The sequence below is a fragment of the Notamacropus eugenii genome, chromosome 5 (assembly GCF_028372415.1).
Source record: "Notamacropus eugenii isolate mMacEug1 chromosome 5, mMacEug1.pri_v2, whole genome shotgun sequence".
Taxonomy (NCBI): Eukaryota; Metazoa; Chordata; class Mammalia; order Diprotodontia; family Macropodidae; genus Notamacropus; species Notamacropus eugenii.
In genome coordinates, this window is record NC_092876.1 from 397,056,284 (window position 1) to 397,083,952 (window position 27,669).

Genomic DNA, 27,669 nt, shown 5'->3' on the forward strand with positions numbered 1-27,669 from the left:
GAATCTACCTCTACTCCAAATACAACCACTTTCTCTTTGGAGCCACCAAGGATTACCTGCTTGTCTGATGAATGCTATCAAGTCCCAATGTACTTCCTCCACTATTACGCTCCCCTGACAGGGTCCTCTGCTGCTACTTGACAGTCCTTTCTGAGTTTCAGCTACTACATATCATTTCCCCACAGGTCAGTGTCTTGGCTCTTTTTTTTTTCCACTTGAGTCTATGGGACCATGAAAGCTCTTTCTTAGACCCAGATTTATTGCCATACATAGTCTGGACAGCAAAAAGCAACAGAAGGCCAGGGGCTTAGAGTAGGTCTATCCTTTACATTGGATCTGCCTCAAGCTTCTATTCCTTAAATCAGAAAACATTTTTGATTAAGTGAGAAATGCCCTTGTAGTTTCTTTCAGCTCCCATCATGTCAATTGTGGACCACGTGACTCTTATTGAGATGTTGAATATGGTGGCAACTTTTGTGAGACTTTTCAGGCAACAATGAAACCACTGACTTTCTTACAAAGATATGGAATGACTATTGAACAATACCAAAGGGTATGAAATAAAGCTTTAACCTGAACATAATAAAGTTCTAATAACTACAGGATAGGTAACTTATCACAGTGGCAATTAAAATTTATTGTTCAAGGCAGAGTGGACAATAATGCTCCTATGCCAGAGTCAAATGGTCTATGGACATTGAGAATATTGGGTAGAGATAGGAGGGGATAGATCCTTTTGACATAAATGGAAGACCAAAGAAACTTGTAGGAGTCCAGGAGTGCTCTACTTAGCTGCTAACATTACTCCACATTTCTTATGTCTGTCCTCACCATTTATACTGCTACTTTCTTAGTTCAGGCCCTCATCACCTGTCAATCAAATGATTGGAAAACAGTCTCCCTGTTTCAAATTTTGCTCTTCTCTAATCCATTAACCAAGCAAGGAAAAGAATGAAAAAGCATTTACTAAGAATCTTGTCAGGTTCTGTGCTACGCACTGGGGATATAAAGAGCAAAACTGGACAGTCATTGCCCTCAAGAAACAGATTCAAATGAAGGGAAAATGGAAAACATGCATAGATGCAGGCACAGAAAACACATTCAAAAGAGATATTCAGGATATGATAGTAGCACTTAGAGGGTCCAGGAAAGGCCTCATGAAGAAGGCAGCATTTGAGCTCAGTGGGAAAGCAAGTCAGGAATTCCAAGTCAGAGGTGAGAAGAGAAAAAGGGAATTCATAGGGATCACAGGATCATAAATTTGTAACTGGAAAAGACTTCCTAAAGATCATCTAAGCTAGGGATGACGAACCTGCAGCCTCCAGGTCACTTATGGCCCTCTAAGTCCTCAAGTGTGACCCTTTGACTGAATCCAAATTCACAGAGCAAGGGGATTTATTTTGCGAAGTTTGGATTCAGTCAAAGGGCCGTACTTACAGTCTTAGAGGGCCATGTGTGGTCTGGAGGTCACAGGTTCTCCACCCCTGAATCCAACCCCCTTATTTTGTTTTTATGATTGTTGTTCAATCAGTTCTGTCATGTCTGACTCTTCTTGACCCCATTTAGGGTTTTAGGATATTAGAGTGGTTTGCCTTTTCTTTCTCCAGCTCATTTTACAGATGAGAAACTGAAATAACGAGGGTTAAGTGACTTGCTCTGGGTCACATAGCTAGTAAGTGTCTGAAGCCAGATTTGAGCTGAGGAAGATGACTCTTCCTGACTTCAGGCCTGGCATTCTATCCACTGAACCATCTAGCTGCCTCAACTTCCCTCATTTCACACATAAGGCAACAGGAGCTTTCCCAGAAATAATAAATGACTTTCCCAAGATAACATAGTAGTAATCAGGATTTGAAACCAGGATCTCTGATGCCAGAATCAGTCTACTTTCTACTACTCAACCCAGCATAGAGCACTGCCAGTGCCAATATACAGGGGAAAAATCAAGTCTACATACTGGTCAAAATTTCTGGGTTCTCCAAATACCCATAACAGAATTTGGAAGGGATAGTTGAGTGCCTCATTCTTTTGCAAACAAGGAAACTGAAGGTTGCATAAGTGTAATGACTTGACCAAAATCATACAGGTAGTAAGTAGTACAATGAGGTGTCAAACCCAGGTTTTCTCATTCTAAATCCAATGCTCTTTTTACTACACCATGGAACCATTTAAAGGGTTCACTTTTTAAATGCTCTAGCCACAGCAACTAACATTAGGGATCCAGGTGAACAGAGCTGAGGTGGAAGTAGAGAAAAGGGAAGATAAAAGAATCCCCCATGAAGGGATATGGATTAAAAAAGAGACCAACTTCATGAAAGTGAGAACATGATAAAACAACCATGAGGGACAAATCAGGGGTGGGGGAGTTGTGTAACAGCAAGGACCCAGCATACATAGGAGGGCTTCATATACAGGTTCTTAGATCTGCTTTTCTAAAAGGAAAGCAACTTTTGAGGGGTCAACAATCTACTTTAATTAAGCACACATATCCTTCACTTAGTTCAGGGTAAAAAGTACCCTGAACTTCAGAGAAAATACAAATGGAGGAAATAAAGACCGACAAGGCTTCCAAATGTCTGACCATAGGCAATACATACATCACAGATCAACAGACAGATACAACTGTGTGAGCATAAGCAATACATACATTACAGATCAACAGACAGATACAGTTCTCTGACCTGAAAACTTGTTAAGAAAAGGCAACAGGCTAAATGCATACATTTTATAATTTAATTAATTAATTGATCAATTCCCTATTAAAGAAACAGTTACATAGCGCTATGGAGTCAGAGGTGACTCTGACTACCTAGTACAGAAAACATCTGTCTTAAGTACATTTTGCCATGAGAAGGAAACTCTCCTAATTAAGCAAATCATAAATTCAGTAAGACAAGACAATTAACAAAGCAATGTCAGTCAAATGTTGAGATTCCAAGCTGGGTAAACATATGTCTCAGGTGGTAAGGAAGGAAGGAAATCCCATCACTAGTAAGTGGCAGGCTTCCTGCCCCAAACAGGTAACTGACACAGGAAAGGGCAAACAATGTTCAATAGAAACCCAGGATGCCTATTTTTTCTTTACCATTAATATGCCATAACATAGTATGTGTCTATAGATAATAAGATACAAAGGAAAGTCCCATTATTCAAGATATGTCATAGGTTAAAGGTCTCCCAAGGAGTGCAGAGTCAGCTTTGGCTGGCTTTTGCTGACATAGGAAGAGGCATTCTCTGAGTTTGCTTCAGAAAGAACAAAGAGATTACTCCAAAATTTTATATTAAACATTATCAAGGGTAACTGAGAAACCTAAAACCTGTCAGTGAGTTAGGAAAGCTGTCTACCCCAAGTATATGAAGACTTCCCCCAGCAAAACGACTAGATGAGAACAATCAATTCCAACAGCTGTGAAGGTGGCTGAAGCAGATGCTGTTGAGCTTGGTCAGACATGAAAGATACCAAGGTCATCCACTGCATCCCAGGTCGTCACCAGTCATTTTGACTTGTGTCTTGCCACTGAACTTTGATATCTCTGAGAGAGAGAGAGAGAGAGAGAGAGAGAGACAGAGAGAGAGAGAGAGAGAGACAGAGAGAGAGAGAGACAGAGACAGAGACAGAGACAGAGACAGAGACACAGAGAGACAGAGACAGAGAGACAGAGAGAGAAAGAGAGAGACAGAGACAGAGGGAGAGACATGACTTTCTACAACTCTGCCTCACTTAATTCATTGCATATGTAAGTCATCATTGGTAATGTTATTGGTCCTCTTTGAAAATGAAGACTGAACAACAACCAGTTAGAAGCATTCCTAGAAAATCTCCTTCAAACTGATTAAGACAGCTGACTTCTGTGATTAGAGGACAATACAATATGCACCAAACAAAAATAATTATAGTAAGACTGGATTTTTCCCCTTTTTGTTTCTTTGCTAAAATCTAAGGTTTTTTTTTTTTTTCTAACTTTAGGATAGTAGAAGTCAGTTTGGATATATTAATCTGACATTGATCACTCCCCTCTGTAAACGTCCTAGCCTATCAGGGGCAGCTAGGTGTTGCAGTGGCTTGAATACTGGTCTTGGAGTCAGAATACTTGAATTCAAATCCCACCTCAGATACTTATTCGTTGTGTAACCCTGGGCAAACTACAGCTTTCCTCAGACTTGGTTTCTTTATTTCTAAAATGCGAGTAATAGCACCTTCATCAGAGGTTCTTTGCAAGAATCAAAGAAAAAAAATGTAAAGAGCTTAAAGAGCAATTTAAATTTTGTTATTAATCTCAATTAATTCCCAGTACTTGCCAACTCAAACTCTACACATTAGCAAGACTCATTTACTGAAATAAGGCTTGTTCATTTATACTTCCTTGGCTTTATTCATGTAGCTTTGTGCCTAGAATTCTCTCTTCATGCTCTCTTGACAACAGCCATATTCCCTATTTTTTAAGATCCAGCTCAATCAAGGAGTTGAAGAAGGTACATTGTTCAGATCCTAGAAACTCTGACTCACATAGATTTCTATCTGCTCTCATGTCTTACTATCCTTATTATATGCCCAAGGATGTGTTGGTAAAAATTTCATGATCAGCTCTCCAGAAAAAACAAATCTATGCATGACATACTTTAAATTTAATCTGCGCACTTTCTCCATTACTTTCCGAAGTCTACATACTCAATAAAAGAATGATTTAAGTCTTGATTTGTAGCATTTGCCTATTTACAAAGTACGAAGTCTGATTCTGAAAATTTGATGACTCTTGAGAGGTAAAGGTTGGCTCCAGACCATCTCTGTACGTACCACTCTTTTGAAACTTAATCCCAGCCTATTCTGTGCTATTCTACTTTTTTGCAGGTGTCTGTGCTATCTCAATTACATTGTGGGCAGGGGCCACATCCTCTGTTTCTAGCCCTCTGCAGGGCATGTGGTAAACACTGAACAAATGTCTGTTTGTCTGCTTGATTATTGTTGTGTGCTACAAATTCTTGTGAGGAAAGCAGCCACAATTATGAATTATGAATATATTGTTTAAAATGGTTTGTCTCTTTCTTTTGCCCAATATATTTCCATTTCACAAATGTTTGTTTGCAGTGGCAGGTCCCCATGTTTGTTATATACCCCCTCATCATTTCTGTTTCTTGGAATCTCCAGTTTCCTTTAAGACTACTCCATGCTACCTTCTACAGGAATGTTTTCCTGACTCCCCACTGCCACTCCTCTTGTAGTGTTCTATCTCCCCAATATCTTGTAATCATTTAGCATGTTCTCTCTCTTTGTCTCTGTCTCTCCCTCTCTCTCCTCCTTCGCTTCGCTTCCCTTCCCTTCATTCCTCTCTCACTATCTCTCTCTGTATATATATTATATGAATAAATATATGTATGTATGTATGTATGTATGTATGTATGTATGTATGTATAGTCTCTCACATTAGAAGTAAGCTCCTTGAGAGCAGTGGCTGTTTAACTTTTGTCCTTGAATCCAGCACTGACCATGGTGCCTAATATATAGCAGGTATTTAAGAAATAATTATTGATTGATTAAGGTCAAGGATTAATTAAAAAAATAATCCAGCTATGCCTCTCTTTATTTACTAGCCTATTTCTCTCTTTAGGAGGCAATGTGAGTATACAGATCATCAACTTCAATTTTGAAAGGACACATGTTAAGTGGAATGTCAGTGAATATTTGGCTGAGAAGAATTTAACTTTTTTTTATGGGTAAGTATTTATGAAGAAAATCCTTATTACAATGGAAAACGAATCACATATGCTCTTCTGAAATATCTTCCTCATATGGGCAGCAAGGAGAATGCCAGAGGAAGACAGTATTCTATTTAAATCTCTGTCTTTCCAAGCTCACTTCTGTTATTAGTTCACACTACAACCACATTTCTCTAAGTCTTCTCATGAGTCAGAAGCTTAACCACTCAGGCTCTCATGCTAGTTATTCCCAAACATGCTTATTCACACCAAGGAGAATGGTGAGTTTAGAGGGCAGAACAGCTGATCCTACGGGTCTCCTTCAGGGCATTTCTGACATTTTTCCCCTCCTGTTTGATAAGGTCAAAGATAGGGGTTGTACTTGTGATTCCATTGATAGGGGGAATTTACTGATGTAATGGCAGCAAGATAGATGGCTCAGTGGATAGAACACTGGGCTTGGGGTTAGGAAGAACAAAATTCAAATCTGACATCTGATATTTATTAGCTGTGTGACCCTGGGCAAGTCACTTAACCTCAGTTTCCTTTAATCCACTGAAGAAGGAGGTGGCAAACCACTCCAGTATCTTTGCCAAGAAAATCTCAGGGACAATATTGGTGTGTTATGGTTCATAGGGTCATGAAGAGAATGACATGATTAAACAACCATAAAGATAATTTCTACCTGTAACTCAGAGTTACAAGCAGAGTTTTCCAAAGTACTGAGAAGTTAAGTGACTTCTCTAAAGTCACATATCCAGTATATGTCTGAGGAAAACTTGAGCTTAGGACCTTTTGACCAAAAGCTCAACTCTTTATTCACTACATCATGCTGCCTTTCTGGTAGTAACATAGTCTTCATGAAGCCAATGACTTCATAGAAGTAATTTCTAGACTACAGGAAAAACATATAGTAATAAGTAATCATGGTTTAATGTAGACAAAAGACAGAGATGTCAAGTTCCCAGGTGCAAGTGGGTCATAAAACTTTCAAGTGCCTGACCCAGGTTAAAGTGTAATTGTGGAATGTTTAACAGAGTACATAAAAAAAATAATACAATATAGTAATGTTAACTGGTCATTTTTTAAGTCAATGTGCTGCAGGGATCCATTTATATTTGAGTTTGATACCATAATGGAAGCTATACAAATGATAAATATTACTATTATCATTACTGTTATTTCTTCTTCTTTGTAGTAAGTCAGTAAGTAATCAAGCTTTTATTGAGGACCTACTATGTGCCAGGCATGGTGCTAAGCACTAGAGATACAAAGAAAGGTCAAATAGGAAAAGTCCTGGTGCTCAGTATCTCACAGTCTGTTGGGGAAAATAACCTGCAAACAATGATGCACAGGCAAGACATAGATAGGATAAATTAGAGTTAATCATTCAAGGGAAGGCACTAGCCACGAGCGATCAGACATCTTAGAGAAACTAGGAGATAGAGATGAGGACGGAGACAATTGTAAGCACAGCAAATGAAAATTCTTGGAGTCAAGAGTGGAGTATTGTGTGTGAGGACGAACAAAGAAGCCAGTATCATTGGATGTCTGAGAAAAAGGGGTAGGGAGGATGCTGGAAAAGCAGAAGGGATTCTGATTATGAAGGGCTTTAGAATTCCAATCAGTTGTTTTTATATTTGATCCTGGAGGTGATAGGGAGAAACTGGAGTTTATTTGAATATAGTAGCAACATGGTCAGACCTGAATTTTAGAAATATCAATTTGATAGCTGTATGGAAGATATCCTGGAACTGGATAAAACAGAAGGATGTTGCAAATAGTCTAAGTTTGAAGTGATGAGATCCTGCTGGGCTGGTGGTTATATGAATGGAAGGAAAAGCACACAAATTAGATATTTTATGGTAGAAAGGCTAAGACTTGGCTGCAGATTGATATGTGGAATGAGTGAGAGAGAAAAGTCAGGTATGATGCCTAGGTTATGAGCCTGGGTGACTTGAGGGATGGTGGTGCTCTTGACAGTAATAGTAAAGTTGGGAAGAGGGGAAAGTTTGGGGATGGTGGTGGTAGAGACAGAGTTCAGTTTTCTACATGTCAAGTTTAAAATTACTATGGGTGATCCAATTTGAGATGCACGATAGCTAGTTTCTCCATGACATATTGGAAAGACAGACTGGCCTTGGAGTCAGGAAGGAGGTGGGGTGCAGAATATACATTCATATAGTGCCTATAGTGCCAGTCACTATATTAAAGGCTCTATCAATATTTTCTCATCTGAACCCAAGAAGGCCTGGGTTCGAGTCCTGCCTTTGACACCTGCTAGCTCTATGACCAACATCTCAGTATCTCCTGACAATTTCTTTAGACTATAAATTGCGAAACATTACCATTCTGTCCCAGGGGTGACAGTTTGCAAACGAGGAACTTCCTACATTAAAGAAATTACTGCTCCACCAAAAGAAATATGTGTTGTGATTTATGACTTACAAAATCCTTACATATTAATAATGTTTTGAGGTAAGTAGCGTAAATATCACTAGGTCCATCTTACAAATAAAGCAAACTGATGTATCCATGATCATACAATTCATAGGATTGGTTTAAGGAATTAAGTGCCCTGATTCCAATCCAGCACTCTTTCCACTATTCTGCCTTAATAGATCTGCATTTTTTTTGCTTTGAGTTCAGCATTATCTAAGAACTGGAAATCGAAGGAATGCCCATCAATTGGGGCTAAACAAGCTGTGGTATATGTTTGTAATGGAATATTATTGTTCTTTAAGAAATGAAAAGCAGGATGATTTCAGAAAAACTTGGAAAAACTCACATGAATATAGTGAAATGAACAAAACCAGGAGAATGCTGTACACATTAACAATAATGTTGATTGATGAAGAACTGTGAATGACTTAACTACTCTCAGCAGTACAATGATTCAAGGCAATCTTAAGGGACTAACTCCTCCTCCAGAGGAAGAATTGATATTATTTGAATACAGACTGAAACATGCTATTTTTCACTTTCTTTCAATTTTTCTTTTGTTCAAGTTCTTCTTGCACAAAATGATTAATATGGAAGTGTTTTACACAATTGCCTATATCTGATTGCTTGCTGTCTGAGGGAGGAGGGAGGGGATGGAGGGAAGGATAGAATTTAGAACTCTAAACTTTAAATGAAAATATTTTAAAAATTGAAAAAATGAATTCAACATTATCTCGTGTTTTAGGAGATGTATTCTAATACATTTTGGGTCTTACATTCTAAGTAAAGAGTAGAAATACTGAAAAAAGGCATGGGGAAGAAGACGAAAAGTGAATTGAGTTGGGAAAGAAGACCTATGAAGAAAGGATCATGTGATCACAGTTTTAATTTTATTTTTTCAATGAACAAGAATCTATCTTTTCATTCCTCTTTTCTCCCTTGCCTAATGGGAATGGGGACAAGGAAGAAAGATGAAACTCTTTAACAAATATGCATAGTCAAGTAAAATAAATCCTTGCATTGGCCATATCCAATAAAAACATGTCATTCTACGTATTGAGTCCATTACTTTCCTGCCAGGAGATGAGTAGAATATTTCATCATCAGTCTGGTTGGTCAGAGTTCTTAAGTTCTTAAGTTCATACCACAGGTTAAGAGATAAAAGGGACCTTACAAGTCACCTTGTCTGACTCAAGTCACAGAAGTTGTAAGTGACACAGTCTGGATTTGAACTAGAGGTTTTCTAAATAAATCACACTGTAGAGATGAATTTTTTTATCCTACAGCTAAATGAAGCAAAAGTCCATTGTAAAATGCCTCTTGATAGTATCCCATAGGTTATGCTGAATCAGTCCAAATATATTCTGCATTTATAATATTAGGCATCTCTTGCTAGAAAATAAGACACATCTTTTCAAAATGAATATGGAACTTCATGTAGTGCTTTTATGGTCTGCCAATAATACTGGAATATTGATGATTCTATTATATTTGAGGGACTATCATGGTGAAAGTACAAGCCAACCATTTCATCTCCCAATTATAGTAGAAGACATTTAGATAAAAAGGGCTTCCAAGCATTGATCAAACCATTGTTCTTTTATCTAAGGCAAGCACTCTATTATGCCATAGCTACCTCTCCATGTGTATGAATATGCACATATCTTTACATTAATGTATATTATATATAATAATATGCAATTTATATAAATGTGTATTCTACATTTATATATTTGCACATATATTTATATTTATAAATATAAATGTACAAATATAATATGACATGCAATACATTTACAAATATTACATATATTTGCATCACACAATCAGATGTGTGTATGAAGAAACTCTTTGGCCTTTACATAGAACAGGTTCTAGAGGTCTTTATAGAACCATCAATCCGTACCTCTAAAGGACTTCAGAAGTCATCTAGCCCAGGACTTCTTAAACTTTTTTTACTTGTGACCCCTTCAGCATTTCTTAAATTGTAGATTGCTACCTAACCTCCTTATTTAAAAATGAGGACACTGAGGTTCAGAGTGATCAAGTGACTTGCCCAAAGCCATACTGAATGCCAGAGCTAGGATTTTGGACCCATGTGTCCTGGCTCTAAATCCTGTGCTTTTTTTCACTATACGCTATCTCTCACAACTTCCTCTTAAGTACGAGACTCTACTAATATCAATATAAGAGTTCTAAAAACCAGAGGTGGGATTGAGGGGAAGCCAAAGCTAAAGAGTCTGACTACTATATAGCTCAGGTGATCATATTTCCTACACTTTTGATATGTTCTGCAACTAAAAAAAATACTTAAATGTGTATTATATTTTAGAAAAGGTTTTTTTTCCTAATTTATTAATATTATCATGATTTTTGTATTTACTTATTGATATGATTTACTATTACCTTTTTGTACTTCCCCCATAACCCTGTGAGAAAGTACTGTATGTATTATTATTTCCATTTTACATAGGAGAAACCTGAGATTTAGAGAAATATTTGCTTATGGTAATATAAACTAATAAGTACCAGATTTTTATATAGGTAATTTCAAAAAGAAATGGAAAGACTTATATGAATTGATGTAAAGTTAGCAAAACCAAAAGAACAATTTATACAATAATATCAATATTATTAAAATGAAAAAAATTGAGTACTTCTATGACCTGATGAAAAATGAAATGGGAAGTAAAAGAACAATTTACAGAATAACAACAATGTAAAAACAAACTTTGAAAGCTTAAGAATGATGATTTAAGCCAAGTTCTTCCTGTAGTCATACTTTCTTACTAGCTGATGATACCTCCACAAAGTCCTATGTTGATACCTCACTGTAGTATGGAGGTGATCTTGGGTTCTTAAAGGCTGTGCCAATGGAGTGGGAATCCTGGCGCATGCTGCCATTTTGAAAAGCTTTAGCTCTGCTTCTTAGGACCTCTTTAGTCAAGATCTGGAACGGTTCATCACTAAAAAGCTGAACACTTGCAATGAATGCTTTGGTCATGACTACTGATAAAACAAGGGAAAATCCAAAATGGCCCTTGATCTTAGGTAGTCGTTTTTCATTTTTATAGTGATGGTAGAGGGGTAGAAAAGGTGATAGACTACGTTACTAAGAGTGGCATAGGTTTTAGATGGTCTATAAGCATTAACTTGCATTGAACATTTCAAGGCAGAAATTAACATATAAAGTGATAGCTCCACTAACTTTTTTCTTTAATGGTAGATTGGACAGAGCTTCACCTTCACAACAGTGTCCTCACTACACCCTTGATCAAGGTTATACTACTGGATGTCTTTTTAAGGCTGGAGACAACAGACTGACTTTTTTACTTAAGAGAGAAGACAAAGTTCTTGAACGAAGGGATGTGAGGCTTAGCCGTTATTGTAAGTAGCAAGTCCAGTCTATATTTTTGCTTTCTCAGCTGCTGAAATGCAGTGGAATCCATTTTTAGACAGGTTCAAAGAAGTAAGTGAATCCCCACCCCCACTTCACCACCACTAAGAGGTGAACATGGATTTGCTGTGGTGAATGTCAGTACATTTTCTAGCTGTCATGGCCTTCATTTTTGTTGTTGATTTGAATACAAATAAATAGAGAGAAGTTAATGAGAGGAAGAGACAGAGGCAGAGAGAGACAGAGAGACAGAGACAGAGAGAGAGACAGAGGGAAAGAGAGAGAGAGAGAAGGAAGGAGGGAGTGAGGGAGGAAGGGAGGGAGGGAAGGAGAGGCAGAGGGAGATGGAGGAAGAGGGAGAGAGATAGAGAGAGAGACAGAGAAAGAGAGAGAGGGAGAGAGAGAGAGAGAGAGAAAGAGAGAGGAAGGGAGGGAGGAAAGGAGAGGGAGAGGGAGAGGGAGGGAGAGACAGAGCCCTAAGTCCTGGCCTTCACCCATTGATTGACTGCAGGGAAGGGGAGCAAATTTGTTTATTTAAGTGTCTTAAAATTTGATTAGACATTTATGATAATTTAAAATCGCTCAGGTATGCTCATCTTCCTGATTTCTGTTTGAAGTCTTTAGGAGAAGGGGCTGGATGTATTGTTTCCTTCATAGAGAAGTTCCAGATGAGGAAAATTTTCTTTCCCATTGCAGTTCTGCACATCCTCAACAACTTAACACTTTATTTCAGAGATGACACTTTGGACTATTGAGAATTTAAGTGCTTAAGAGTTTAAGCCATGATGTGTTAGAGGCATATTTCAACTTGGGTCTTCTTGGCTCCAAGGCTAGTTCTGTCTCTATAATCTTTATTATATAAAATACTGTATTATGAACTAGCATAATTTAAAAGAAAAATTTTAAATAAGTCCTAAAAGACTGATAAAGGTCGTAAAAGATTGATGTGAAAAGGAAAGGCAGGAAAGAAAACCCCAGGGATTTATTAGAGCTGAAGTATTTTTCTCTGAATTACATAACTTCTGGTAAAATATGGTTTCTTCTTTCAGTAAAGCCCAACTCTCCAACCAATATGAGCTTCACATGGAGAGAAGACTCAGTTACAATAACATGTTCTGATTTGCCTATTTCTGGTCTCACTTATGAAATTCAATACAAAAGCATCTTTGATCAAAAGTGGCTGGTAAGTCCATCAAGCATATTTTAGCTTCATCTGATTATCTAATCTTAGAAGGGAAGAGATCTTAGTTCCAGGACAAGGTATCCTAGTTAGAGAAGTGTGAAGTAACATAGTCTTCCTAAATATTTGTCCTTTTGCTTTACCTACTTCTTACTAAATTTCTTCACTCTAGGTTATCCTCATTAACAAATGAATATTAATCATAAGTTAATATGTAATTGTAGATAAATCATGCTGGAAGGGGTAGGAGCCTCAGGGTTGTTTTTTTGAAGAGAAACTGTTTCTATTGACTTTCACTCCAAGCCAGGAAGGTCCCAAAACAGCCATTGAGTGGAGGTTGGGCAGGGACCCTTTGTTCAATCCGTGGGCTTCAGAGTGCACTGGGTCTAAGGTTTTAAGGGAGAAAAGAAGGGAGGAGAGGAAAGGAAAGGGAAGGGAAGGGAAGGGAAGGGAAGGGAAGGGAAGGGAAGGGAAGGGAAGGGAAGGGAAGAGAAGGGAAGGGAAGGGAAGGGAAGGAAAAGGAGTATGGGTTATTCATGGAAAGTAAGATATCAGAGTTTCTTTTTCTTTTTGCTACTTTACCTTCATGTTCCCACAATTCCCTCAATACATATCAGCCACACTGTATAGTTAAGGGTGAAGGAAAAATGCAGCAATGGGACATTCCCAGATCATTGTTTATATTTTGGAATGACATCTATCTATTTCATTGGGTAGCTCGCTTAGTGGGACCAAAGTATCCTATTTGTGCAACACTTTAAGTATAATTGGCCTTGAGTATGTTATTCACTGTTCCACTGTGACTTATCATTTCTCAGGAAAAAGCACATACTGTCTGTTCCCTCCAGAAACAAACACAAAACACTGAGAATATTTTTCAGTGCTTATTATCAATCAATCAGTCAATCCACAAACACTTATATTTTTAATTGATTACTATATGCCCATAAGGAGAGAAGCAGCCAGGGGAAGTACCAATTTAATATATAAATTCATTTGTAAAATCTTATCAAGGAGTATGGTGAAAGTCTATGAGTAATACTGTCAAATAAAAAAGCAAGAGGTAGTGGAGGGAAAAAAATGACACATAAAGCAAGGCAAGAGACCAAAGTAAGCAAGATCATAGCCATGCCATTTATTTATTTTTTAATTTAATTAATTTATTTGTTTTCAGTTTTCAACAATCACTTCCGTAAGTCCCCTCTTTCCCCAAGGCGGCTTGCAATCTTATATGGGTTGTACACAAGCATTCTTATTAAATGCATTTTTCACATTAGTCATGTTGTATAGAATTAAAACAAATGGGAGAAACCATGAGCAAAACCAAACCAAACCAGACCAAAACATAACACAAGACAAAATAGTCTGCTTCATTCTGCATTCCAATTCCATAGTTCTTTCTCTGGATATGGGTGACATTTTGCCTCAAGGGTCCTTTGGAAATGTTTTAGGTCCTTGCACTGATGTGAAGGGTTAAGTCTATCAGAAACAGTCCTTGCACACTGTGACTGTGACTGTTACTGTGTTTAATATTCTCCTGATTCTGCTCATTTCACTCAGCATCAGTTCATGTAAGTCTTTCCAGATTTTTCTGAAGTGTGACTGTTTGTCATTTCTTACAGCACAATAGTATTCCACCACAACTTGTTCAGTCATTTCCCAATTGATGGGCATTCCCTCAATTTCCAGTTCTTGGCTACCACAAAAAGAACTGCTATAAATATTTTTGTACATGTGGGACCTTTTCCCATTTTTATGATCTCTTTGGGATACAGAGAAGTATCTGTAGATACTAGAAGTGATATTGCTGGGTCAAAGGGCATGCACATTTTTGTAGCTCTTTGGCCATAGTTCCTAATTGATCTCCAGAATGGTTGGGTCAGTTCACAGCTCTACCAACAATGAATTCCAAGTCCCCCACATCTTCTCCAACATTTGTCATTTGACTTTTGTCATGTTGGCCAATATGATAGGTGTGATGTGGTACCTCAGAGTTATTTTGATTCTCATCTCTCTGATCAATAGTGATTTAGAGCATTTTTTCATATGACTATAGATAGTTTTAATTTCTTCCTGTGAAAACTGCCTGTTCATATCCTTTGACCATTTATCAATTGGGGAATGCATAGTCATGACATTTAAAGGTGAAATTGTGAAGAGTCAATTAGTCTTTCAAACACTGAACAAGCATTAGATCAAAATAATTTAATCAATTATTCAAATAACTGGAATTTTTTTTTAGTATTACTTTGTGCCAGGGCTCATACTAAGTTCTGAGCAAACAAAGAAAGCAAAAACAAGGTCCCTGATCTCAAGGAGCTCACATTTAACTAGGAAGACAACATATACATAAATAAGCAAATAAAAAATGGAAGGGTAAATGGAACCCAACCTTAGAGGAAAAAAAACCCAAACTTCTCATACTTGGAGGGACCAGAAGAGGTCTCTTGAAAAAGGCAACATTTGAGTTGTCTTGAAAGAATCTACAATTGAGCCTTTCTGTGACATGAGTGGCAGGTACTGATTGGCGCAACTGTACTGCCTTGGAGACAAGAAAAAAAAACCAAAATAAATGGAAGTGAACTATATTCTATTAACTACCGGAAGGCATTTTACTTTCAATTTATCTATTAAAGTTTCATATTTACTGTCTTTTGAGATACTGATAATGAAGTATGACTTAGAATACTGAGATTGAAGATACCACTAATATAGTCGATTTTCTGATATCTGATATCTCATAAATCAAAATGCTAATTAAAGAAGGCACCTGGAATTATGATAAGAAAACATGGACTTGAATTCTAATTTTTATATGCTTGTTATCTGTGTAACATTGGAGAAATCATTTCTCCTCTTTGGGCCTCAGCTTTCTAATTTGTAAAATGAAGCAACTGATAAAACTAGAAGGGAGTTTAGAGGTCATCTAGTTCATCTCTGGACAGTTAAGTGGCACAGTGACTTGAAAGACCATCCCAGAGTCAGGAAGAGTCCTAAGTCCAAATGTGATCTTAATCACTTCTTAGCTGTGTGACCCTGGGAAAGTCATTTAATCTTGTTTGCCTTAATTTCCTCATCTGTAAAAATGAGCTGGAGAAAGAAATGACAAATCAGTCCAGTATCTTTACCAAGAAAACTCCAAATGGGGTCAAGAAGAATTGGACATGACTGAAAACAACTGAACAACAACAATTCATCTCTTTTAATTTATAGATCAGGAAAATGAAATCCACAGAGATAAAGTGACTTTTCCAAGAGTACGCTAATATTGCCGCATAATTTCTGAATCTTTCTACTCTAAATCTTTGTCTTTTTGTCCCAGTGTTTACCTTGGACAAAGGAGTAGGAGAGGTGGGGAAAAACATCAGCAAGGGAAATGTAGATAGTGGAAGGGACAGTCAGGTGGCGCAGTGGATGGAGCATTGTAGAGTGGATAGAAACCTAGAGTCAGGAAGACCTGAGTCCATATCTGGCTGCAGATTCTTACTAACTGTGTGACCCTGGGCAAATCACTTAACCTTGTTTATTCTAGTTACATCCTCTGTAAAATGAGCTGGAGAAAAAAAAAGACAAACTACTCTAGTATCTTTGACAAGAAAGCCCCAAATAGAGTCACAAAAAGTCAGACATGACTGAAGGAATTGAACAACAAGATATTGGAAAAATGGGGAGTCAATACAGAATGGAAGTGGGAAGAAAAATAAGAGAAATTAGTAATAAATATTAGTTTCTAAACAAATTAGACCAGACCTAAAATTTTATTCCTGCAAGGATTTAGTGAGAAAATTTAATCTGCCTATAGAGGTCAGTATCTGTTTTGTAGCTTTTAGTTACAGAGTTGCCTGGAGGTATAGAGAGGTTAAATTACTTGCCCAGCATTACACAGTCAGTATGTTTCAGGTTGTGTTTGTCCTTCGTTCTTGAAGAGGACCATGACATCAAGATGATGCCATGACTTGCAGTTGACTTTGATTTGAGTGAGGGAGGGCTGTGCAAGGTCACCAACCTTACTTTCTTCTCCTGAGCCATCTGGGTCCAGTGGCCTGGTACTCATCAGGACGGCTGGAGATGGCCCATGATGTCTTCAAGATTCTAAAGCCAGCCCTCTACCCACATCCCATGGTTGCTTCTTGCCAAATAATTTTTTAAAAATCACATTAAAAAAATCCAGACCTATATTTTTATTGATATAGAGCAGAGGTGGTAGATGTTTGGCCCACAGTAAGAAGTGCAGCCTAAACCAGATTAAAATATAATCAGAGAATATTTAACAAATAAATAAGAATATAAATTAATATGTGCCCATCCATATTTTTTGTTTAGAGGTCTCTGTTTCTATTTGAGTTTGATATCATTGGTGTACAGTAAGCTAATTGGTACACTGGATAGAGCACTGGGTCTGGAGTTAATTCATTAGTTCAAATCTGTCCTTAAACACTTACTAGCTGTGTGACTATGAACAAGTCACTTAATCCTGTTTCCCTCAGTTTCCTCATCTGTAAAATGAGCTGGAGAAGGAAATGGCGAACCACTCCAGTATCACTGCCAACAAAACCCCAAATGGGAGAGTCAGACAGGACTAAAACAACTGAACTACAACAATTTTTGGTGCAAACAAATGCTAAAGAAATTCATTTTATCAATCAACAGAGGTTGGCAACTGCTTCATTATTTATAGAATGTAAGTCTTTCCTGGGAGACAGAGAAGATAAATGACTTGCCTAGGATCACACAACCAAATCATTCCACTGCACCAAAAGTTATTCCCTCTTTAAATATCATTTCACAAACGCATTTTATCCCTTTTGACTGGAAGTTGTCCTTCATTATAAAAGATGTATTTTTGAGGAAGGGTTGTTATTCTGGAGTTCCTCCTTCAATGTTAATGCTCTGTGAAATGGATGGAAAGGGAAGGCCAGATCAAGAAGGTCAGACAAAGCACTTGGATAAATGGTCTCCTGAATGACTGAGAGCAAGTAGAGTGCATAGCTTTTTTTTGATACTCTTCTCATTAAAATGTATAATTAATTAATCAATACATATATTTGTCTCCAGCCCAATACGAATACAATATGTAATGTTACAATAGATGGTTTGGATTCTGAGAAGTGTTATTTCTTCCGGGCCAGAGTGATAACAAGATTGGCTATTTATGGCAGTAAGACATACCCTAGTGATTGGTCCCCTGTAACACACTGGAAGAGGAGCAAATTAGAAGGTAATATCAAATTCAAGGCTACACATCTATTTTTAAGTGATTAATTTAGAGGAGAAATGTGTGATATGTTGTTGTCTGTACAGACAGTGTTCTTGCCAATGTGGGTCTGAATTAAATATGACTTATTTTAGATTACTAACAATGTTAATACCCTAGCTTCCCTTTTTCTTCTACATATTATATGAGATGGAGAGGAAGAAATTTCTCTTAGTTTTCAAATCTTTGGGCAGCCTTCTTCATCACATTACAGTGAAATGAATTATGCTAGAGGCAGATAGGTGGTATGGTGGCGAGAGTGCTGGACCTAGGTAGGAAATGCAGTGAGGGAGAGTGAGGCTCTGAGCAGAAATTGGGGCAGAATTTGGACACTGGACATTGGAAAGAAGATTACTAAATACAAATTACAAAGATCACAGAGAAGGTATTAAGGAAGGCATTAAATATAACCTTCACCTTGTTCCTCACTGAGGAACGCCTGTAGCTTGCTGGGGCTTAGAATGACCAGCATGATGCTATCTGTCAAAAGGAACATCTGGAGAATCTCATCATTTATTTTTTAGAAAATCCTTCTTGCATTTGGACTCTGTAAAGGATATTTTCTATAACAATTGAGAACATATCTGGAAAGCATATATCTCCCTTTTCAATGCCTTGTAATACTAATATTCAGATCTTTGGACAGTATTATCTTCATGTTTGTATCTATCAAGGAATTTTGTGTGATCTTAAAATATATATAATAAAAATAGCTAGCTAGCATTTATATTGTACTTGGTGGTTTGTTACCCATCAATGCTTTACTCTTGGAATGGACTCACTTAGCTGATCTTTTACCGCTCCCTTTCATTTACTCCTCTTTGCTGTTTATGAGAAAATAATGCTGATTAAATCCCACCTTCCCCCTGTGTAATGCTGTAAGTTGAAGTAATATCCTAAAATTGGGTTGCGCTTGGCTCCTGTGGTTTCCCACTTGATAGGGGGATCAAATGTTTACTGGCTAAGATGTTTTCTGGTTTCTTTTGCCTCCTCATCACAACATTTGATTTATATCAATTAAACTTCTATAGGAATTATTAGAAATAAAAATCTGTCTTTTTTTCTATCCTTATCCCATTTTTTGACCTTAAATACTTGAAGAAACAGGATGTACTTGATAGTCTGACAGAATGAAGATGGCTGATGGACTTTAATATCAGTAATGAGTAGTTTACTATCTTATTCTTTTCTTTGTATCCTTAGCACTTTAGCAAATTGCCTTGCACATAGTAAACATTTGCTAAATGCTTGTTGATTGAATGTCATGTTCAATTTTTTGTATGTTGTTATTTGGCTTGCCATATCCTGTATCTTCTGATTCTCTTATTAAAGAAAGTATTCATGATATTCAGGTATGAGGCTGCTCAGCAATCTATGAGCCTTTGCTTCTCCAATTTGTCTATCTCAAATTCTTATTTTCCAAATACTTTTGTCATCATTTGTTATGCTTACTTTTTCTTTGAAATAATAAACTATTAATACATTTGTTAACTTAGAAATTTTTTTGAGTTTTCATAGAATTTCTCCACCTCTGTTCAATTATCTTTATGGTGATCTTTTCGCTTGTGTCCATCAATAGCCTTGTAGGGGGACATGACCAAGTGAACAATGAAATATTTTGCTAGTTGCTTTTGGGGGCCTGATGAAATTAACTACACCAATTCATTTATTCCTCCTTCTTCAGAGAGCTTGGGACCCATAGTTTATTTATCCCTAAGTTTTTTTCTAAGGATCACAGAGTTAGAGCTTGAAGGATTTTGGAGGTAACTGGTCCAACCGCCTCATTTTATAGCTAAGGAACCTGGGGTCCATCATTTATTTATGCCCAAATTCCTTTTGTAGAATCATAGATTTAGACTTTGAAGGGACTTCCGAGGCATCTAGTCTGACCCATCTCTCCTTCACTTTATAGCTTCAAGAAAATAGAAGCTAGGAAGTTTTAGTGACTTGCCCAAGGTCACATAGATAGTACACATCAGAGACTGGTTTTAAACTTTGGTCCTCTGGCTTGAGAGCTCTTTCTATGGTACCACATTATCTACTCATTTATTTTATAGTGAGAATGTCATTATTGTCATGCTTTAATTCTGTTAGGAGCATATTAACTCATAGTTCAATGGGAAAGGCTCTAATGTTTGAATATTAATAATTAAATTCAAATTTATGAATGGTCTAAAAATCATCTGATTCTTTTTCCTATTTTTCCGAATACATGTAAAGATAGTTTGCAATATTCACTTTTATAAGATTTTGAGTTTCGAAACTTTCTTCCTCTCCTCCCCCTCCCCAAGACAGCATACAAGCTGACATAGGCTATACGTATACCATATTAAATGTATTTCCACATTAGTCATGTGGTGAAAGAGGAATCAGAATAACAGGGAAAAACAACAAGACTGAGAAAACCAGAGAGAGAGAGAGAGAGAGAGAGAGAGAGAGAGAGAGAGAGAGAGAGAGAGAGAGAGAAATAGGATGCTTTGATCTGCATTCAGATTCCATAGTTCTTTCTCTGGATGTGGATAGCATTTTCCACTGTGAGTAGTTTTTAGAATTATCTTAGATCATTGCATTGCTGACAAGAGTTGAGTCTATCAAAGTTAATCCTCCACACACTGTTGTTGTTACTATGTACAGTGTTCTGGTTCAGCTCACTTCACTCAGCATCAGTTCATGTAAGTCTTTCCAAATTTTTCTGAAATCTGAAACTGACTGATTCTTAACAACCTAAGTAACCATTTAAAAAGCTTTCTTTAGTTTCATGAATTGCTATGGCTAAAGGACTCATCACATAGTGACCAGTCTATTGGCAATGGACCTCTATGTACGTAGTCTATCACTGGAATCATACTTGAAATCTTTCCAGAGCAGTAAAACCTATTTGTTACATTTCTGTGATGTGGTCTTCCTAATCCCTGAATCATCTCCATACTTTCTGGAGGTTTCAGGGTAGAAATTTTTGTGGATTAAGTGCCTGCTTGTCACTTCACAATTCTTTGAAGATTGAATTTAATTGAACTTCCCTTTTATTACCAATTACATATTCTAGGTATTAACTATCATGCTCTTCTACATTCTTTCCTTGTAGTACTGTCGGAGTGAAGTTGAATAAATATGTAGCAGGGTTCTCACCACTGGAGATCATATTAGGAAGTTGGACAGGTTTTCATCTTTTTTGTTCCAGTTCACATTAATTATAGCTTTGTGCTAGACCAATAAACAGTCTACTCATTAACCAGAAATTCTTTCAAAAAATACGTGGGAATATTCAACATTTTTCTCCTTAGAACACATTTTAAAAATAGTTTAGTATAACAGAAAATGGACTTTGAATCAGAATGCCTGGATTTTAGACCTAAGTTTGCCACTGAATAGCTGTATGACTTTGAACAAATTCAAACTCTCAGAAACTCAGTTTCATCCTCTATTAAGTAAGGATAGCTATATCTATCTTTTCCCTATCCAGATCATTGAGACAATCAAATGAGAATGTGCTGAATTGTTTTGCAAATCAAAAAGAGCTATTCAAATGTAAGGTGGCATAGTGCATAGAGTGATGACCTTGGAGTGAGGAAGAGTAAAGTTCTAAGACATTTACTAGCTCAGTAACAGAGAACTTGTGGCCTCAAGGCCTCCTAGGTCCTTGGATGCAGCTTTTTGACTGAGTCCAAGTTTTATAGAACAAATCATTTTTTTATGGAGATTTGTTCTGTGAAGTTTGGATTCAGTCAAAGGACCATACTTGAGGACCTAGAGGGCTCCATGTGGCCTTGAGGCTGCTGATTCCCCACCCCTGTGTTAGCTGTTTGACCCTGAGTTGATCAGTTAACCTCTCTCAGCCTCAGTCTCTTTATCCACAAAGAATTTTTGTGAGGACTAAATGAGATAATATATGTCAAGAGCTTTGCCAACCTTAAAGCAGGGTATAAAAACTGTCTATAATGGCAATTTCATATTATAATAATTATACTCATATGCTATAAGTATTATATATTATCATATTATAATTATTATTATATTTAAACCAATGTCAATCCAAAACTCCATGACCAAGAAACATTTTGCTAGGAAATATGATCAAAGAGGTTCCCGTAAAAGATCATTGTATCTCTCTAAACCCCCAGATTTGCTAAAAACTTCTCTTGCAGAATGCCTCCCTTGGCTGTCTCCTTAACTGGCTGTTCACTTAATACTTGACAGCATTAGTTTATGAATTGATTATCTGATGACTTTTGACATTCCTTTCTGAATAGAAGGGAACTGTTACATGATTTAAATATGAGGACTAGCTAATGATCTGTCTTTTTTGTTACATATCTTTTCCTCTGTATTGTTATTAATATTATTATCAGAATTCAATTAGGATTTTGTAGAATTCAGAACTTAGAATTAATTAGAATTTAGAATTAAAATAAAAGAATTGGACTTTAACTGGAGATAGGCACTAACAGCTATGTTGTTTTCTTACAGATTCATGCACTAACACGGTCAAAAAATCTTCCCCAAAATATGTATACATAATTATTAGTCTGGCTATCTTTCTAATAGTATTGGTTCTCCTTTTATTTTTGAGGAAATCAGCAAGGTAAGTACAAGCTTGAGTGCTCTCAAGAGATGAATGTGTTATTGATATTTGAAAGCGCATAACTATACTCATTTAAGCTCCCGGAAGGAAGGGCCCAGATCTTTGTATCTCCCCTAGAACTATTACCAGTGCCTTGTATGCAGAAGGCTTATAATAAATGTTTGTTGAGCAAATAGTGAAGAAAATTCTTAAGCAAGCTAAGATATTGTTTCAATGACTACCCCCATATTTTATCAAAGGAAATCAAGAAATGATCAACTAGGAAAAAGGCGAATAAATAAATATATTGAAGGTGAATGATCTAGCGTATAGAAACTCGAAATTACTTCAATATATACCAGATATTAATTCTTTTAAAATAATATTTTATTATTAATAATTATATATGTATATCATATTACTATTTAAAACAATTTTAAACATTCATGTTTTTAAATAAAATCCTTCCCTCTCTCTCCCCCTTCCCCTTTCTCTGAGGCAGTAAGAATTTTGATATAGGTTGTTACACATGCGCAATCAGATTTTAATTTTGAAAGAAATTTTGAGAGACTAGCAAATTGAATGGGTATTTGTAGGATTACTGAAAGCTGCTAAGATGATTGTAAGATTTTTAAGAGTAATAACTTACATTTATAGAGTATTTTAAGGCAGTAAAAAGTGCTTAGCATATATTGTCTCAGAACTTGGTAATTGAGAGGTAGGTAGTACAAGGATTATTAATTTCCATTTTACGGATGAAGAAACTGAAGACAGAAAAAAGCTGACAGTAGTTGATTTGTAGTTATTCTCCAATCAGAGCTATGCCAAAGATTGAAAAATACTTATTGAAATTGAACTGAAACAATTTTCAAAAAGACTTAGAAGAAGAGGAATTCGGGTGATAATATGGGATTTCTTTAAAGTCCATTAGACTTAAGTTGTGCCTTTTGGCTAAAGCAAAATAACAGTTCTTAGCATGTGCAGCTTATGCTTTTAACAAATTCCATGTTGAAAACATTTTAAAATCTTTCATAAAAACCTTTAATCATCAACCCTTTCCCCTAGTACATAAACTGATTTAGAGCCTAGGTGCCAGAAAAGTTAGACTGACAATGGACAGATGGACTGATTATATGAAGTTCCTTGAACCGTGGTGGGATTGTCTGTCTTCAAATGACTTTATGGTTATAAATTGGCTGGGCATATTGTACTGAATTCTTGCAAAGGGGCCCATTTCAATTTTCTCTTTAGTAGAAGAGGAGCTGAAACTGAAGTAATCAACATCAGTCTCTCTTTCAAAGGAAATGAAGTAATCTGATAAGGATATTAAGTGTATGAAGACAAGACAATCTGTTCAATCTAGATGACTGTTTGGTATTTTAATACAGAACAGATCTAGTCCACAAAGAAAAACCTTAGAAAATACCCTTAGGATGGAAAAATACACTTTTACTCTTATTCAGGGGAACCCTTTGCTCAAGCAAATAAAGCATAGAGGAATCAATTAGGTCAAGACAATTATTCTTTACATTGATAATATCAGTGTTTTTAGTATGCTTCTAAGACACATTTCTAACAGTTTTCTGTAGAGTGTATCTAAAATTTTCTCAGGATCCAAAATTTGATCATCAAGACTAAATTGGAAAGGACAGAAAAAATACAAAAATACAGCTATTGTGAAGTTGGTACCTAAAGGATCTAACACAGCAACTACTTACCTGCGATGAGGTCAATTCACTGAAGCCAATTATATCCATTGGTACTGAAAGAATCAGACGCTTCAATTGCTGACGCACTGTCAGTGATCTCTGAAAGATCATGGAGAATAAGAGTAGTTATTAAAGGTATTGTTAATGAACATCTATAAATGGAAGTGTTGATCTCAAAGAGCCACTATAATTTTATCAAGAATAAGTTATGACATATAAGCTTATTTCCAGTTTTTGATAGTTGCTAAACTGGGAGGTGAGGAGAATGATGGAGAAATCATTTGATAAAGTCTTTGTTCTACTCTTGTGGAAAAGATGGGAGAGATGTGAACTAGATGATAGTACCATTATATGGGCTTACAACTAGCTAAATATCTGGACCCAAAGAATGTTTATTAATAGTTGTAGTAGCAATATTGAAGATCTCCCAGTAAAGCACCCCAGGGATCTGTTTTTGGCTCTGTGGGATTTGACATTCTTATCAGTGATTTGGATAAAGGCATAGATGTTATGCTTATCAAATGTGCAAATGATGCGAAGCATTTGAGATGATCAACACACTGCATGGCAAAGTCAGAGGGTAAGAAGACCTTTCCAGACTGGAATATCAATGACTAGAATCAAATAAGATGTAATTTATTAAGAATAAATATAAAGTCTTAAATTTGGGTTACAAAGCTTAATTTCATACGTATGAGATGGGCTCACGTGGTTGAGTAAAAGTTCATTGTACGATCCAACAGTGTGATGTTGCAACAGAGAAAACTAGTGCAGTTTGAGGCTATTATATTGAGAGATTCTAGGATTAGGGAAGAAGAAGTCCAGTTGAACTTTACCTTCATCAGAGAAAATCTGGAGCACCATGTTCAATCTGTGATCCATAGTTTGGTAATGACATTGATAAACTACAGAATAATGTGAAAAGGGCTACCTGGGTGGTGAAGGGCTTTTAGTTCTTCCTGGATAATGATCAGAGGAAGGACTTGGGGGTAGCCTGGGAGCTCCTTGAGAACAAGGAATATGCTTTACCTTTGCTTGTGTCCTCAGCACTTAACACAATACCTGGCACCCAGTATGTGCCTAACAAATGCTTGTTGACTGACTAAGAGACTGTTTATCTAAAGAAGAAGATCTGGCAGGGATACGATTGCCATGATTAAGCATCTGAAGAACTGTCACCTGAAAGTGAGATCTGATTTGTTCTGTTTAACCCTAGAGGGGAGAAGTAGAGCAATGGGGAAAAGATGACAAAAGATAAAGTTGAGCTCAAGAAGAGGAAACACTAAAAAAATAATGATTAGAGTTATCTAATAGTGGAATAGGCTACCTTAGGAGATAGTTGGCTCACCACCATTGGAAATCTCCAGTTCTATAGTGATATTTATGCTAGGCTCTATGCCACATGCTGGGGATATGAAGACAGAATCAGAACAGTTCCTGTCTACAAGGACCTTACATTCTATTTGGGGAAAACAGCATGTACGTATTATTATCAAATATACATACATACACATATGTACGTGTGTATACATATACATGTATGCATACATACATTTCAAAGAGGTGTCCTATAGAAGATGGCACCTGGGCTATACTTTGAAGGAAATAAGGGAGGAAGATTTACATTGCTTGGAGTAGGGGGATGTAGTGTATGTAAAGAGACTTGGAGATGGGAGATGGTATACCACGTACTGAAATACAGCCAGTAGGTCAGTTTGACTGGAACATAAAGAGTTTAAGGGGTAATAGTGTAGTTCGGAAATCTAGACTTTTGAGCCAAATGTTGAAAGACATTAAGTGCTTCTATCCATTATGCTGTAGAAGGAATCATTATTATTTTTTAGGTAGGAGTTGGACTAGATGGCTTCAAGGGAAACTAGATGACAAAGTGGGTAGAGAAATGGGCTTACAATCAGGAAGACTCATCTGCATGAGTTCAAATCCAGCCTCAGACACTTATTAGCTGTGTGACCTTGGGCAAGTCACTACCCAGCTTGCTTCAGTTTCCTCATTTATAAAATAAGCTAGAGTAGGAAATGATATACTATTGCACTGTCTTTGCTGAGAAAATCCTAAATGGAGCCATGAAGAACTGGACAGGACTGAAAAGACTGAACAACAAAAAGATGGCCACAGATATCCCTTCCAAAGTTGATGTTTCTGTGATTTCATAAAATGACTTCAGAGGCTGTGTGGTGTTCTGGAATGAGTAGTGGCTGGGCTGTTATTTACTAGCCCTATGACCTTCAGTAAGTAACCCACCATAAGCCTTTTCCTTCATCTGTAAAATGAAGGTAACAACCTCTGCCTGTCTACTTTGCAAACTGATGTGAAGTCTCAGTAAAATGGATCCAAAAGAGCTTTGAAAACTACAAAGTGTTCTATTCATAGAGGTCATGGTGGTGCTATGGGCTGATAGCAATAATGACAATAACTTAGTTATAAAGCATTCTAGGGTTTACAGAGCATTCTCTCCTAAGGCATAGGTAGTGTCGATATTGTCATGACCATTCTTCTCATAAAGAAAGGAAAGCTCAGAGGTGTTAACTGATCTGCCCATGGTCATCCTGGAGTTTAACCTGCCTAAAGAGACTTTTTTTTTTTTTTAATATTTCAGGGTTAAGAAATTATTCATGCCTGTTGTACCTGACCCCAAGTATGCTTTTCCTGGTCTATTTGATTGTCACAAGGGAAACTTTCAGGTAGCTATTAGTATTTTTTTTTGCATTTTGTTTGATTTTTTAAAAATCACTGCTACCAAATCAGGCTTACTTGTAGTCATATATAAGACTGTAGAACAATCTATTTGAAAATGAAATCTTATCCTCTCTGAAGAGACTCAGAGCAATGTGTGATTCAAAAGCAGAAACGTTGTCTCTATCCCTTAAGTATTTTGCTCATTCTGAGGCTCTCCATTATGCTTAAAAGGATCTCTCATTTTTCAACTTCTATGGGTGAGACCAAGGGAAACAATGTGCACTTAACTCATGCCATGGTATTGCAAATACACACACACATATACACACACATGCACACACATGCACACACACACACATATCCTTCTCACTTGTTAGCCCTAATGACAAGGAAGTTCTCTTGATGTTTAATTTAGTTATATAAATTTTTTTGTAATTTAAATAAGTTTCTTCTCCTCTTTGGAGGTGAAGAATACTTTAGCCAGTTTTCTTTTAAAGTTAGCATGCAAACCAAAATGCATTAACTCAACCACCCTAATCCAAATTCCTAAATACAAATTTGGGAGCAATCAGAGGAAACTGGACAAAGAATGAAGAGAAGAGCAGGTCAAGTGGCAGATCTCTCTCTCTCGAAATCTCAAAATATAGCTAGAAAGTGGTAGGAAGCAAAAAAGACTGAAAAACAAAGCACTAGCCTACCCTGGGTAAGAAGCTTCCCTCTGTTTTGTGCTTACCA

General features: G+C 36.8%; 1 protein-coding gene across 1 annotated transcript in view; it reads left to right on the forward strand.

Annotated features, from left to right (window-relative positions):
* Nucleotides 1-27,669, forward strand: part of CRLF2 (cytokine receptor like factor 2) — a 41,637-nt gene that overhangs the window by 11,217 nt on the left and 2,751 nt on the right. Inside the window, exons 2-7 of the mRNA XM_072614506.1 lie at nucleotides 5,607-5,712; nucleotides 11,363-11,523; nucleotides 12,583-12,716; nucleotides 17,769-17,931; nucleotides 22,435-22,549; nucleotides 26,855-26,939. Of these exons, the coding sequence (XP_072470607.1) occupies nucleotides 5,607-5,712; nucleotides 11,363-11,523; nucleotides 12,583-12,716; nucleotides 17,769-17,931; nucleotides 22,435-22,549; nucleotides 26,855-26,939 (764 nt within the window). The remainder of the gene's footprint in view (nucleotides 1-5,606; nucleotides 5,713-11,362; nucleotides 11,524-12,582; nucleotides 12,717-17,768; nucleotides 17,932-22,434; nucleotides 22,550-26,854; nucleotides 26,940-27,669) is intronic.